The 15,045-nt window shown below is 41.0% G+C and overlaps 1 protein-coding gene across 2 annotated transcripts in view; it reads right to left on the reverse strand.

Annotated features, from left to right (window-relative positions):
- LOC115458757 (centromere protein J-like) overlaps positions 1-15,045 on the reverse strand; it is a 170,513-nt gene that overhangs the window by 101,982 nt on the left and 53,486 nt on the right. For both annotated transcript variants that reach the window (XM_030188570.1, XM_030188569.1), the window contains exons 6-7: positions 11,109-12,708; positions 7,890-8,022 (exon numbers count right to left, since the gene is read on the reverse strand). In XM_030188570.1, the coding sequence (XP_030044430.1) occupies positions 7,890-8,022; positions 11,109-12,708 (1,733 nt within the window). The remainder of the gene's footprint in view (positions 1-7,889; positions 8,023-11,108; positions 12,709-15,045) is intronic.

Raw genomic sequence — 15,045 nt, forward strand, 5'->3', positions numbered from 1 at the left:
GGAAGGGGGAGCCTATTCCGAAACGATGGGCTCCATCTTAACCAGGGTGGGACCAGGCTGCTGGCGTCAGCATTCAAAAAAAAAAAAAAAAAAAAAAAAAAAGAGAGCAGCTTTTAAACTAGATATGGGAGAAAGGCCGACAGTCACAAAACAGCGCATGGTTCGGGATAAGGTATCTTGCAAGGATACCTCACAAACAAGGAAGGTAGGATTTCTGGATACTGAGGTTGCACAGAAGATGGGAAATCAATAGTGTCAAGCACTAAGCATCATGCAAATAGGAACAACAAACATACTCTGAAATGTCTATATGCAAATGCTAGGAGTCTAAGAAATAAGATGGGAGAGTTGGAATATATTGCACTTAATGAAAAATTGGATATAATAGGCATTACTGAGACCTGGTGGAAGGAGGATAACCAGTGGGACACTGTCATACCGGGGTACAAAGTATATCGTAGTGATAGGGTGGACCGCGACTGGTGGAGGGGTAGCATTGTATATTAACGAGAGCCTTGACTCAGATAGATTACAAATTCAGCAGGACACAAATCACACCTTTGAAACACTGTGGGTTGAAATTCCATGTAGAAAAGGGAAAAGGACAGTGATAGGAATGTACTACCATCCGCCTCGCCAGGATGAGCAGGAGGATGCAGAAATGACACAAGGAATCAGAAACACAAACAAAATGGGAAATGCGATAATAATGGGTGACTTCAATTACCCAAATATAGACTGGGCAAATGTGACATCGGGACACGCTACAGAGGTACAATTCCTTGATGAAATCAAGGATAGCTTTATGGAGCAGCTGCTGCAGGAGCCGACGAGAGACGGAAAAATTCTAGACTTGGTCCTTAGTGGAGCGCATGATCTGGGGAACGTTATGGTACTGGGGCCACTTGATAACAGTGATCATAATATGATCAGTTTTGATATCAACCTTGAAGTAACTATACATAGGAAGTCAAATACGTTAGCGTTTAGCTTTAAAAAAGGAGACCATGATAAAATTAGAAGAACGGTTAAGAAAAAACTTAGAGGGGCAACTGAGAGGATAAAAACTGTACAACAGGCATGGATGCTATTCAAAAATACCTTCCTGGAGGCCCAGGCCAAACATATTCCGCGAATTAGAAAAGAAAGATGGAAGTCCAAAAGACAGCCGGCGTGGTTAAAAAGTGAGGTGAAGGAAGCTAATAGGGCTAAAAGAAACGTCTTCAGAAAATGGAAGAAGGAACCATCTGAAAATAACAAGAAGCAGCATAAGGAGTGTCAAAGCAAATGCAAGGGGCAGATAAAGAAGGCCAAGAGGGATTACGAAAAAAAGATAGCAGTAGAGGCAAAAAAAAAAAAAATAGTAAAAAAAATTTTTCGTATATTAAAAGCAGGAAGCCTGCAAAAGAATCGGTTGGGCCGCTGGATGATCGAGGGGTAAAAGGGGAGATCAAGGAAGACAAAGACGTAGCGGAGAAATTAAATGAATTCTTTGCTTCGGTCTTCACCAAGGAAGATTTGGGTGGGATACCGGTGTCGGAAATGGTATTTCAAGCGGACGAATCGGAGAAACTTACTGAATTCATGGTAAACCTGGAGGGCGTAATGGGGCAGTTTGGCAAACTGAAGAGTAGCAAATCACCTGGACCGGATGGTATTCATCCTAGAGTACTGATAGAACTGAAAAATGAACCTGCGGAGCTACTGTTAGCGATATGCAATTTATCCTTAAAATCGAGCATGGTACCGGAAGATTGGAGGGTGGCCAATGTAACGCCAATTTTTAAAAAAGGTTCCAGGGGAGATCCGGGAAATTATAGACCGGTGAGTCTGATGTCGGTGCCGGGGAAAATGGTAGAGGCTATTATTAAAAACAAAATTACAGAGCACTTCCGAGGACATGGATAACTGAGACCAAGTCAGCACGGCTTTAGTGTGAGGAAATCTTGCCTGACCAATTTACTTCAATTCTTTGAAGGAGTAAACAAACATGTGGACAAAGGGGAGCCAGTTGATATTGTGTATCTGGATTTTCAAAAGGCGTTTGACAAGGTGCCTCATGAAAGGCTACAGAGGAAATTGGAGGTTCATGGGATAGGAGGTAATTTCCTATTGTGGATTAAAAACTAGTTGAAGGATAGGAAACAGAGAGTGGGGTTAAATGGGCAGTATTCACAATGGAGAAGGGTAGTTAGTGGGGTTCCTCAGGGGTCATTGCTAGGACCGCTGCTCTTTAATATATTTATAAATGATTTAGAGATGGGAGTAACTAGCGAGGTAATTAAATTTGCTGATGACACAAAGTTATTCAAAGTCGTTAATTCGCGAGAGGATTGTGAAAAATTACAGAAGGACCTTACGAGACTGGGAGGCTAAATTGCAGATGATGTTTAATGTGAGCAAGTGTAAGGTGATGCATGTGGGAAAAAAGAACCCGAATTATAGCTACGTCATGCAAGGTTCCACGTTAGGAGTTACAGACCAAGAAAGGGATCTGGGTGTCGTCGTCGATAATACACTGAAACCTTCTGCTCAGTGTGCTGCTGCGTATAGAAAAGCGAATAGAATGTTGGGTATTATTAGGACAGGTATAGAAAACAGGTGTGAGGATGTTATAATGTCGTTGTATCGTTTCATGATGCGACCGCACCTTGAGTATTGTGTCCAATTCTGGTAGCCGCATCTCAAGAAAGATATAGTGGAATTGGAAAAGGTGCAGCAAAGGGCGACGAAAATGATAGCGGGGATGGGACGACTTCCCTATGAAGAAAGACTAAGGAGGTTAGGGCTTTTCAGCTTGGAGAAGAGACAGCTGAGGGGAGACATGATAGAAGTACATAAAATAATGAGTGGAGTGGAACAGGTGGATGTGAAGCGTCTGTTCACGCTTTCCAAAAATACTAGGACTAGGGGGCATGTGATGAAACTACAGTGTAGTACATTTAAAACAAATAGGAGAAAAAGTTTCTTCACCCAACGCGTAATTAAACTCTGGAATTTGTTGCCAGAGAATGTGGTGAAGGCGGTTAGCTTGGCAGAGTTTAAAAAGGGTTTGGACGGTTTCCTAAAGGACAAGTCCATAGACTGCTACTAAATGGACTTGGAAAAATCCACAATTTCGGGAATAACATGTATAGAATGTTTGTACGTTTGGGAAGCTGCCAGGTGCCCTTGACCTGGATTGGCCGCTGTCGGGGACAGGATGCTGGGCTTGATGGGCCTTTGGTCTTTTCCCAGTGTGGCATTACTTATGTACTTATTCACTTGTTCAGAACCCTTATTTTATCATCCTCACTTTAATATTACCTTATCTCTTGTCTGTCCTAATTAGATTTTAAGCTCTGTCGAGCTTCATGTTCAAGTGTACAGCGCTGCGTACGTCTAGTAGCGCTTTAGAAATGATAAGTAGTAGAAGTAATAGTCTTCTTTCCAGCGGAGGAGAAGGGTCAGAGGGAATCCCAAAGGACTCATCGGAAGAGAAGTACCTGGGATCTACCTCTGATTCCCATGAGCGCTCCTGCTCAGTGTCAGACACAACCTGTGTCAAGGTACTCTGACACTGGACCTGCCTCAATGCCGAGGAACGATGTCCTCTATGGCGAAGTAGAGAAGTCTATGCCCAATCTGACTGCAGCGAAGCTCCCTCCACCGACGTTGAAAGGGAGTCGACCTGGGTGGCAGGCGGCACCAGAGTCGGAGACCTCACCACAGGAGCTGGGCCAGATACCACTACAGCAGATGGCACCAGAGGCACAAGCACCCCCAATACCGAAGCTGATTGTCGCAGTAAGCCTTCCAAAAGTTCTGGAAACAAGGCCCAGATACGACTGTCAAGAGCCGCCATCGGAGAATGCTGCGGAGCCGGTGGAACAGGCGGTGTCAGAATCTGTGGGGGCTCAGGAGTAGGTACCGGGCTGCCAAGAGACCGACTCACTGGCACCTCCTGTACCGAGAGGGAGCGGTCCTCTTGGCACCGACGCTTCTCGGGTGCCGACTCAACGCCCCACAGCTCCCGGTACTGTAAGTCGAAGAAGAATGATGACGATGCTTCTTAGCCTTCGCTCGACAACCATCATCAAGACTCCTCAATACTGAAGAGGAGGATGTGGAATCCTCATGTCTCCTCGGGGCCGGGGGGCCTGCATAACAGGAGGCCTTCGAGACAGGTGGAGGCCTCGAGACAGGTGGAGACCCACTCAACGCCTCACTACTCCCAGCGCGAGTGGGTCTCCCAGCAGCCATCACCTCTCTCCTTGACGTCGATGCTCCTATCAATGCCGACGCTGCCGACCTCGGTACCAATGTCGATGTGGAAGGACCGGACTGAGCCCCAAAAGGTTTTTCTCGTTGGGCTTCTCGAGACACTTGGGTCCGTTTCTTCATACGAAGACACAGACTACAAGCAGCTGGGCTATGGTCCAGCCCAAGGCACTGGATACACCAGGCATGGGTATCTGTACCTGAGATGGTCTGGTTGAACAGAGTACAACGTTTGAAGCCGCTGGGTGTCTTCGATGACATGGAAGAAAAAACGGCTTCGACGAAATCAAACAACGCGATTGTGCCAAAAAGAAAAAGCACAAAAAAAGGAGAAAAACCCAACTGCGCGGCTCAAAGGCCGGCCACATCGAAAAAGAAAGGAAACTTTAACAGGGAAAAAAAAAGTAAAAGAAGTACGGGAAAACTACCAGAAACTAGATTTTTTTTACATATATATTTAAAAGAAAAGAAAAAGACAAAAGAAATAAAGAATTAAAGAGGTGAGAATCTCACAGTAGTAGTTCTTCCTGGGCCTGAGAGAGGAGCGTCATGAAAACGAAATGCAGCTCACTGTGGATAGTAAAGAACGGAAGAGGCACACTCGTGTGGTGGGTGGAAAGTTGTTCGCGCATGTGTGGTTCGCGTTGCTCACGTGACAGAACTCTCTGGAAAGACTATTATTTTGCTTGCAAAATTTTTTCCCCGATTCTTGGGCCGCCGCTGACGTCGACCCACTTGTGAGAACAAGCAGCCTGCTTGTCCTCTGAGAAAAAGGTTTTATATACAGAAAATCTTTTGTAAAATATCCCCCCTCCCATATGCAATAAAACTGATTTCCTCATTAGATCAGTGATGTACAGCTTTAGTAGCTATATTAGTCCAGGAGAAAATGAAATTTTTCTGGGCTGAGATACATTATTTTTAGGGTCTTTTAAAAAGTTCTTAAAATCTATAAAACATTCCATGAAAAGAATGGGGTAAGTTTAATATCTAACAACTTTTAAGAAAATTGATTTTATGATTTCAAGAAATTGCACAAATTTGAGGTGTACTTGAAGGTTTGGGTTAGTATACCGCACCATAAATGCTCACATAAAAGTCCTGTATAAGAATATTTGTGTAAAGATGCTTGTCAATTGTTTTTACTGCAATTAAACAAGGAAAAGAAAAATGGGGATGAGGATCTTGTTGCAGCTGCTGAACCCCCATTATGATTGGGGGTGGGGGAGATGTATTACATCAAAGCCAAATTATTTAAACCAGTAGTTCCCAAAACTGGGCCTGGAGGCACCCCAGTCAGGTTATCAGGATATCCACAATGAATATTCATGAAAGAGATTTGATGCAGTTGCATGCACTGCCTCCACTGCTTGCAAATCTTCTCATGAATGTTCATTGTGGATATCCTGAAAGCCTGACTGGCTGGGGTGCCTTTAGGAACAGGTTTTGGAACCACTGATCTAAACAAAAAAAAAGGTAGAAAATAATGTTTTTGCACACGATTTTAATATATGAATGTGCAGCACATCTGATGTCTTCGTATTTTGCACTGTATAGGACGACATGCAATTATGCTTCTATTTCTACAGTGTGGCACTGTATGCAGAGCTTGGCTTCTTGAGGTTCCCAGCTCAGTTTTTGTTTGCACGTTTCTATTTCTAATTAAGGTCCTTTACTTTGTATTTGGCAAGCATCTGTCTGAGGTTATATGCAACTGAGGTAAAGAATTCTGCTACCACTGTTTGTTTTGTGTAAGGAGTTATAGCAGTTTAGTTTGCCCTGTTTTCTTAAGAAGCGCTTTGGTGTTCTAGGGACCAGTGTAATATGCGCTATGCTGCCTTTTCATGGGCTCTCTAATCTACTGCAGGGGTGGAGCAAATGTGTGGGTGGGTGGGTGGTGGGTGAGGGGAAGTCCTTGCGGATCATTCTTCCCTCAAAGGCAGTCCTACACTTTGCATATGAATACTGGCATTTTTTTTGTTCTTTACAACTCAAGTTGGAAAAAATTATGAAAATGGGGTTCAAGAATATTCATTCTTCTGTGGGCAATATAAATCTCAGAAAATGGAATGGGACGAAACACCGCAATGGGAAAAAGAATAAAAGACATATCAATTTGAAAAATGGGCCAGATCAGACCAGGGGTTCAAGGGAAAGAAACCCCTCAGAAACTGGCCCAATGCATTTCTATGGGAGAAGCAGTTCCATTTTCTGCCGTTAGAAACTTACATACAGTGAATCATAGAAGTTAGGGAATTCCTCCTTTTAAACTGCCTCCACCTCCTCCCCCCCCCCCCCCAACAAAAGAAAACAAAACCCAAACTACCCCTTCCCACACTTGTCCCACCACTCAAGCTGGTCTCACCCCCAAAAAATTACCCTACCACTTAGAGAACCAACACACATATAAATACACATACACACAAACAATCATGCAAGCACAGACACACCACATACAACCATTAATTCGCACATACACAAACACGTCCATATACACACAGAACATGTACAGACATACCAGCCCACACAGAAAGCAGAAAATCATACAAAAGCAAAGATTACATGCACATACACAAATACAAAGACTTCAGGAATAATTCCATGAGGTATGCTCGGCATGCTTTTCCCTGCTCAAGCCATTGGTGAGGCACAACTTGGGAGTACTTTGTGTTCAATTTTGGAAGCTGTAGCTTGCTAAGGATATGAAAATATTTGAAACGGTTCAGAGGAAAGTGACAAAATATGGGGTTTGCATCAAAGAGGTATGAGAAGGCATTTGAAAACCTGAGTATATATCCACTAGAAAAAAAATAGTAGGGACAGGAAAGACATGCATTAATTTAAAACATGATACAGATATTTAACTACTTGAAAGATATTAATATACAAACAAATCTTTTCCAGAGACAGGGAAGCAGAAAAACTAAAGGATATGAATTGAGGTTGCAGGGTGATACACTTTAGACTAAAATCAAGAAATACTTTTTCCTCAGAGGGTGGTGGACACCTGAAATATCCTCCCAGTGGAGGTAGTGGAGACAAAAAAAAAAGGGACAGAATTCAAAATGTGTGGGATGAACACAGAGTATCCCTAAATAGAAGGGGGAAGGTATCAAAACAAAACTTAAATGACCTCATGGCTGTTAATGTATTATGATGGGCAGGACTGGTGCTTTAACAGCAACTCCAGCACTGCAGAAAAAAGGCCAGTGCCAGGCAGACTTCTACGGTCTGCGTCCCACTTCAGGCACAGGCAGCTCCTTGTGACTCTGGGCAAGTCACTTAACCCTCCATTGCCCCATGTAAGCCGCATTGAGTCTGCCATGAGTGGGAAAGTGCGGGGTACAAATATTAAAAAAAAAAAAAAGACAGATCAAAATCAAGTATATGTATTTTACACCACATTCATAATTGTTGGGAGTGCAGGTGCTATGTGACTCAATAGGAGAGAGGAAGACATCTTAAAGCTGAACTTAGCAAGTAATATGGTTAGTTAAACCATGAATTGATAATGAATGTGACTGTTGGGCAGACTAGATAAAACCTGCAGGTCTTTACCTGCCATCATCTACTATGTTACTTGTGTTCCATTAAAAGGCACTGTGTACACATATGCTAACATCAGTTACCTGAGAGTTTCCAATGCTTGCTCTCTCTCTTCACGAAGTTTTGCCAATGAGGCATTTTCTATCTTAAATCTTTCAATTTCCGTTTCTAACTCAACCAACTTCTTCTTCAAAAGCTGGGACCGAAAAGTGTCTCCTGTAAACACACCATAAAACTTTTAGTTATTCAACGTTCTGAAGAAAAGTATGATCCACAATCCAGGAGAGTGTTTCCCAAGTCCAGGCCTGCCTCTATCATATCCAAATCTCTTTCATGAATATTCATTGTGGATATCCTGAAAACCTGACTGGCAAGCAGTACTCCAGGACCGGACTTGGGAAACGCTGATCTAGGAAAAAAATACTCCAAAAAACAATGTATTTCTCTTTCAGCAATTAAAATAATCAAAACTAAAAATGCTAAAGCTTACACAGAAACAGAGAAGACAGCAGATAAAAGATTTCATGACCTATCCAGTCTGCCCATCCATACTATTTGCTATCCCTTCCTCTCCCTTAGAGATCCTATATCATTGATTCCCAAACCAGTCCTAGGAGAACCCCAGCCAGTCAGGTTTTCTGGACAGCCACAATGAATATACATAAGAGAAACCTGTATGCAGTGGAAGCACTGCATGCAAATTTCGCTCATGAATATTCATTGCAAATATCTTGAGAACCTGACTGGCTAGGATTCCATCAGGGCATGTTTGGGAGCCACTATCCTACGTACTTGCCCCAAGCTTGCTTGAATTCAGATACAGTCTGTCTCCACCACCTCCACTGAGAAACTGTTCCACAAATTCACTACCCTTTCCATAAAGAAGTATTTCCTCAGGTTACTCCCTATTCCCTTTCACCTTCATCCTATGCCTTCTCATTCCAGAACTTCTTTTCCTCCTGTGCATTTATGCCATGGGGGCATTTAAATAGCTCTATCATAACTAAAAACTAACCTGTTTAAAAAGGCATATCCCACAGATCCAACTTAAATGCCTAATCTCTGCAACACAACCAAACTACGGCACATAATGGACATAACACAACTCTTCTGTTCTCCGATTCCCTAATGTGGCTGTGCCACATGAACTTGATCTTACCACAACATCACCCTGTATTTGTTAACACCGGAGCCTGCAAAGGCCTCTCCGGTATTATGTAAGCCACATTGAGCCTACAAATAGGTGGGGAAATGTGGGATACAAATGTAACAAATGTAACAAACAAATAAATAAATAAAATAAATAACTCCCCTCTCCCGCCTTTCTTCCAGAGTATACATATTGAGATCTTGAAGTTCGTCTCCTTACGCTTTATGACAAAGACCATTGACTATCTTAGCAGCCCTCTCTACAGACTCTATCCTATGTGTATCTTTTTGAAGGTGCAGTCTCCAGAACTTTACACAGTAGTTATAGTTAATTAAAATTTGCTATACCACCTCCACTAACTAGTAGATGAAGGCAGTTTACAATCTATAAACAAAAATCATGGAAAAAAAAAAACTAAAGACTTATACAGGAGAAATATCCCCGTTTCCCTGCTGGACATTCCTCTCCCTATCCATCCAAACATCTTTCTGGCTTCTGCCATCACCTTTCCCTTCAAACTTCTACATGCCTTGGCACCAGATTATCTACATCCACACTTTATATTCAGCTATGCTTTGAGAACAAGATGTACTAGTACTGTTACTCTTTTCCATCATAAAAAGGTAAAAAGAGATTACATCTCTTTGAATTAGGGTTGGCATTTCAAGCAGCAAGATTATGGACTGTGATTTCACCTATATTTAAATCTTCTCAGTCCTATATTCTTTTTAGGAAAAATTTGAAAACCCTCTTGTTTCAGAAATATGTATCTCATGCTAATTGCTGATCTTATTTCTTTTTTCTTAATAATTGAAATTATTATTATGCCCCTTCTTCCCAGTTAAATGAAACTGGCTTCTTAAAAAATTGTAACCCGCTTAGAACTGCAAGGTAATAACGGGATAGAAAACCGATTTACCATTACCATCATCAGACAGGATCACCCCTAAGTCCTGCTCTTCTTCCATGCAAAAAAGTACTTTACCTCCTAAACTGTACCACTCCTTCAGGTTTTTGTAGCCTAAATACATGACTCTGCATTTTGTATCAAAATATCTTAGTTGCCAAATTCTAGACCAACCTACAAGCTTTGCTAGATCTCTTCTCTTGTTATCTACATCATCAGGTCTGTTTACACTGTGCCAAATTTTGGTTATCATCCACAAACAGGTAAACCTTGCCAGACAGCCCTTTCACAATATTGGACCAAGAACGAAAAGGAACATTATCAGTGTACTCCATTTAGCACTACCCTTCGCCACCATCCACTCACCAGTTTCTAACCCAGCCATTCACTTTAAGGCCCAAATCAAGGGAACTTAATTTACAGACATCGCCTATACCAGTGTTTCCCAAGTCCAGTTCTGGAGTACCCCTTGCCAATCAGGTTTTCAGGATATCCACAATAAATATGCATGAAAGATTTGTATATAATGGAGGCCGTGTATGCAAATCAAGTTCATGCATATTCATTGTGGATATCCTGAAAACCTGACTGGCAAGGGGTACTCTAGGACTGGACTTGGGAAAACACTGGCCTATACAGAACTGTGTCAAAGGCTTTGATATAATCTAAGTACACCACGTCAAGCATACTCTCTCTGATTAAAATCATAACTTACTGCACAAAAGGATTTTAAAATGACAAAACAAAATGAGATTTTAGAAACAGACATCCTAGCAAAATAAGAATTCTTTTCATGGTCTACTAAATGAAGATCACTAAGCTAAAAACCACATTCTGTCTCAGCCATGTGGCAGATAACCAAGTGTAAGTTTAGAAGAAATGAGTGTTTCAATCAACTAGTACCTAGGTCTTCACTCCTAGTCCTTGAGGGCTGCTGAGTTAGGTTTTCAGGATAACCCTGAGGAATATGAATGAGACAAACTCCCTCTTCTGTATACAAATTGCTATTGCATATTAATTAGGGATATCCTGAAAACCTGACCTCTTGGCAGTCCTTGAGGAATGGGAGCAAAGATCAAGTATCTAGTATTTCACTTATAAGATACTGTGGGTAGATAAAATGTGATAAAAATCCAGTCTACAATACCTTGCTGTTTACAGAAGCTATTCTGCATTTAAGGTGAATCACAATCATGACAACAAATATCACAAAATAAAACTATTTATATGATATTTATGTTTTACCTTTTGTTTCTTCTTGTCCTGGTCTGAATCTAGTATCTTGTACCATATGCGAGTCACATTTCTGTTTAGGCTTTAGTGCAGGAAACAGTTTCATCATTAGATCAGATGTAAGAGGACTACTTGTAATGCTATCCATCCTTTCTTGAGGTTGTTCATCTTTCTTTATCGAAGCAACCTTCCTTTTTATTACTTTATCTGGGATAGATGTTCCATTTTGTGCTTTGTCTTTACTAGTGTAGATCTCTGTTACAAGAAGCTGCTCATTCTCTTCAAGGTCAGCCCAGGTTCTGTCATCATCAAATCCAGCATCATTTCCATTTAAAATGGATGTGCTGGAGTTAAGTATAGCAGCTTTTTTTTCACTTTTGTTTTCTGACATGCTGAAATCCTCATTATTGTAATCTTCTTGGTCTGATAAGTCAAGATCCTGGTCCCTGCTTTTACACTCTTTACTAATATTTTTGGAAGGTACTTGACAATCATAGTTGTTTGGGTTATCTTCCCTATTGGTAAAAAGTAACTCCTCTGTGTTGTATTTTTCATTTATTACAGTGGTATCAAGGTCATCTTCAGAGTTAGAAGTTAACACACTATTTCTCTCATTTGCTTTTGTATCCAACTTACCACTTTTTAATGATGGGTTGTCCGTGCAAGATGCTTGAAATAACTTATCACTTGAATTATGACATTGTTCATTCAGTGTACTACTAGATGTCTTAAAATCAGGGTTTGATCTTGTTATATCATTGTCAGCTTTGTTTGCTTGTGTGGCATGCTCTCCCTGTTTAGTTTTGCTATCGGTAGCTACAGAATTCAATAGACTTGCATGATGATGCTGCTGTCCTAATTTAACAGGAGTAGAAGACATTCGTCGACCTTTATTAATTTGCTGATCTTGAGCCAATAGTTTAAATACAAATGAGGAATTACTAGAGAAGGATACGTCTTCCGCAGCCTGTTCGAAGAGCAGAAATTCATCTAATTCCAGGCTCTCTTTTTCCTTTTCTTTTTCCCATGTTTCAGATCTCTTCTGGAATGAAAGCTCAAAAGAATATTCTGGGTTTTTTGAAGGCACATTTGTAGAATACATGGATGTCAACACTGTAGGTGTCAGAAGCTTTTCAACTCCATCCAAATTTTTTCTTAGCCTGCTGTCAACATCAAATACCTGCCTTGCATGTTCCATATCATCTTTGTTCGTTTCTAGCTTGCTGCTTATTTCTGATCGAAGAGAATTTCTTAATTGTCCATCAAGTTTATTCTCCGACAGCTCATGTATTGTGAGTGGAGAGGGATTCTTTGTATTTATGTTTTTAAGCACCATTATCTTCTGAGTAGATATAGCAGGACTGTTTTTTGGTTTAACTATCTGATTAAAAATTGTAACTACATTTTCAGAAAGCTGTTCCTTGCTTACAGGTGTACTTTTCCTCTGTAACTGCGGTCTCTCCATTTTTGCTGCATTTTTGTCCTCAGTTCTTTGTTGAGTCACCGCTTTGCTTTTTGATAATTTAGATTTAGCATCAGTAAACCTAGCTAGGCCAGCTCCACGTTTCAAAAAAGGTCTCTTCACCACAGGTTTAACTATTGGTTCCAGGCTCTAAAATCAAATCATGACGTAAAGATTATATTAGATCATTTAATCAGTTCATATAAGGACTATATTTTCATTAATATATAAATCAAAATAGGATATAATTTCTAACTCATTTTCCTTTCACAAAACATAAGATTATATAATGGAATCTAGCTAAACACCATGATTAAACATTACTACTGCTACAATAGTAGTGATTCCTGGAAAAATCAATAGATTAAGTACTACTATACTTTTTCCTCTCTTCTTGAATTTCATTTTAGAAGATTCATTCAGTCCTTTTCATATCTCAACTGGCACTTAAGACTTCTACAACATAACATCATTACCACTAAAAGCAGAACTTCCCAAATTGTGGGTCATGACCCCATACTCACATTTGGGGTCACAACTTAGGCAGGCCCTCCATAAGAAATCACTGGTCTACACCACCAGTAGGTCATAGCTACAGAAACATTCATATGCACTGTCATAGTGTCAGAGAGATAATTTTTGTACATCCTGCCCAAAGTGGTCAGGGATATGCAGCCCTCAAATTTTTCTTTTTAGTATTTTATTTCATTATATAAATTAATTTTATATGCATTAAACTGAATTACATGCATAAAAGAAGTGTCACCAGGAGAACATCTTATACCCTGTATACTACTACTACTAATAGCATTTGTATAGCGCTACCAGACTCACGCAGCGCTGAACACTTGACATAGAGAGACAGTCCCTGCTCAAAGAGCTTACAATCTAGGTAGAACAGATAGACAAGACATAGAACGGGCAAAGGAATTAATGGGTAAAGAGGAGGAGGGCAAATGAGTAGTGGTTAGGAGCCAAAGGCAGTAGTGAAAAGGTGGGCTTTCAGCATAGATTTAAAAACAGGAAGAGATGGAGCTAGACGTATGGGTTCGGGAAGACGGTTCCAGGCATAAGGTGCTGCGAGACAAAAGGAATGAAGTCTGGAGCTAGCGGTGGAGGAGAAGGGGGACGACAAGAAGATTTGTTCAGAGAGCGGAGTTCAAGGGAAGGAATGTGGGGAGAAACAAGAGAGGAGAGGTAGTGAGGAGTCATAGAGTGGATGCATTTAAAGGTCAGTAAGAGGAGTTTGAACTGTATACGGAAGCGGACAGGGAGCCAGTGAAGTGATTTGAGGAGTGGACTAGTGTGGGCATAACGATTCTGGCGGAAAATAAGTCGTGCTGCAGAATTCTGGACAGATTGAAGAGGAGAGAGATATACTCCAGGATATAGCAATCTCGTGGGAAACCCATATTGCTGTAAATTGTGAAATGTGTGACTTGTCTTCCTATATTTGTTTTATTTTATTTTTTTACTATAAGTGAAGCACAGAGCATATCCAGAGTCCCCGGCCCAATTCTTCCAAGGAGGTTGCAGAACAGTGAAGATGTCTAAAGGAAAGAAAATTATCAGGTAACACATAATTTCTCCTTCCCTTAGTATCTAGCTATACTGTTCTGCATATGTGGAATATTCTGAAACATGTCTACTGGGCAGGAGAAGACAAGGCTTCCCGAATGATGGCTCTGCAAACGTCCAAACAGTCCTTGGCCAATCTGTACAGTCTGACAAAGAAATGGAGTTGCCACTTGACAATCTATTCTGGAGCCACAGCCCAGGCCTTTACCAAGGATGTGGTCTGAGCATGTGTGGAGTGGACCTTCAGGTCCCAAGGCACTGGATGATTCTTGCAAATGTAGGCACTCTCAATAGCCACCTTAATCCACCTTGCAATGGATGCCTTAGAGGCCACCTGGGCCCCTCCTAGGGCCATGAAAAAGAACAAAGACGTGATCAGAGAGGCGAAAATCGTTTCCTTCAGGTACCAGAGCAGCGTACTCTGGATGTCCAGCTTTTGGAGTCTCCTGTCACAAAGGGCAAGCAAACTTTCTGATTCAAATGGAATAGAGAACAACCAAGGTGTCGAAGGGCAGAAAACAGGAGCACCCCTCCATGGAACGTCACAGAAATCAACACGAGCAGAGGGTGACAAACTGACTCCAAGCCTGGGACATGATATGCAAAAATCCTTTATTCAGTAGCACCAGATGAATGACCAGACATGGGTTCATGTTTCGACAGATGCAACTGCCTGTTTCAGAGGTTAGAACAACTGTGTATAAAAGTGACATGACCATAAGAACAAATGTATTATAAAACTTATTACATTGAAAAGCAAAAACTCATTAAAGGTGCAATTAAAAATTGCAAAATTACAATAAAAACTGCAATAAGCAGCAGTATTCAATTAAAAACATATAAGTATTAAAAAGTGTACTGGATAAACTATTCCGTCTCATTAAATTGTGTCTAAACACTTATAAAAGA

This window comes from Microcaecilia unicolor, unplaced genomic scaffold, assembly GCF_901765095.1.
Source record: "Microcaecilia unicolor unplaced genomic scaffold, aMicUni1.1, whole genome shotgun sequence".
Taxonomy (NCBI): domain Eukaryota; kingdom Metazoa; phylum Chordata; class Amphibia; order Gymnophiona; family Siphonopidae; genus Microcaecilia; species Microcaecilia unicolor.